The 267-nt window shown below is 57.7% G+C and overlaps 1 protein-coding gene across 1 annotated transcript in view; it reads left to right on the forward strand.

The window, feature by feature from the left end:
- LOC119588038 (keratin, type I cytoskeletal 10-like) overlaps positions 1 to 261 on the forward strand; it is an 827-nt gene extending 566 nt beyond the window's left edge. The window contains exon 2 of the mRNA XM_037936736.1: positions 1 to 261. This exon is cut by the window's left edge and continues 232 nt beyond it. Coding sequence (XP_037792664.1) covers positions 1 to 257 — 257 coding nt within the window. The 3' untranslated portion in view covers positions 258 to 261.
- The last annotated feature ends 6 nt before the right edge of the window (positions 262 to 267 follow it).

Raw genomic sequence — 267 nt, forward strand, 5'->3', positions numbered from 1 at the left:
TTGACGCAGGTCACCTCGTTGGACAGGGTGTGCTCCCTGCAGGTGGCTACTCCGGAGGTGTTATTGGAGGCCACGGCGGAAGCGCTGGAGGTTTCATCGGAGGTGGAAGCTCTTTCGGAGGCTCCGGTGTGGGAGGTTCCTTTGGAGGAGTCAGCTCAGTAGGAAGCTCCTTTGGAGGTTCCAGTGTGGGAGGTTCCTTCGGAGGCCCTGTTGGCGTAGTATCTTCCGGACGCGTTAGTGGAAGATACGGTCGATAACCTTACCTTT

This window comes from Penaeus monodon, chromosome 23, assembly GCF_015228065.2.
Source record: "Penaeus monodon isolate SGIC_2016 chromosome 23, NSTDA_Pmon_1, whole genome shotgun sequence".
Taxonomy (NCBI): domain Eukaryota; kingdom Metazoa; phylum Arthropoda; class Malacostraca; order Decapoda; family Penaeidae; genus Penaeus; species Penaeus monodon.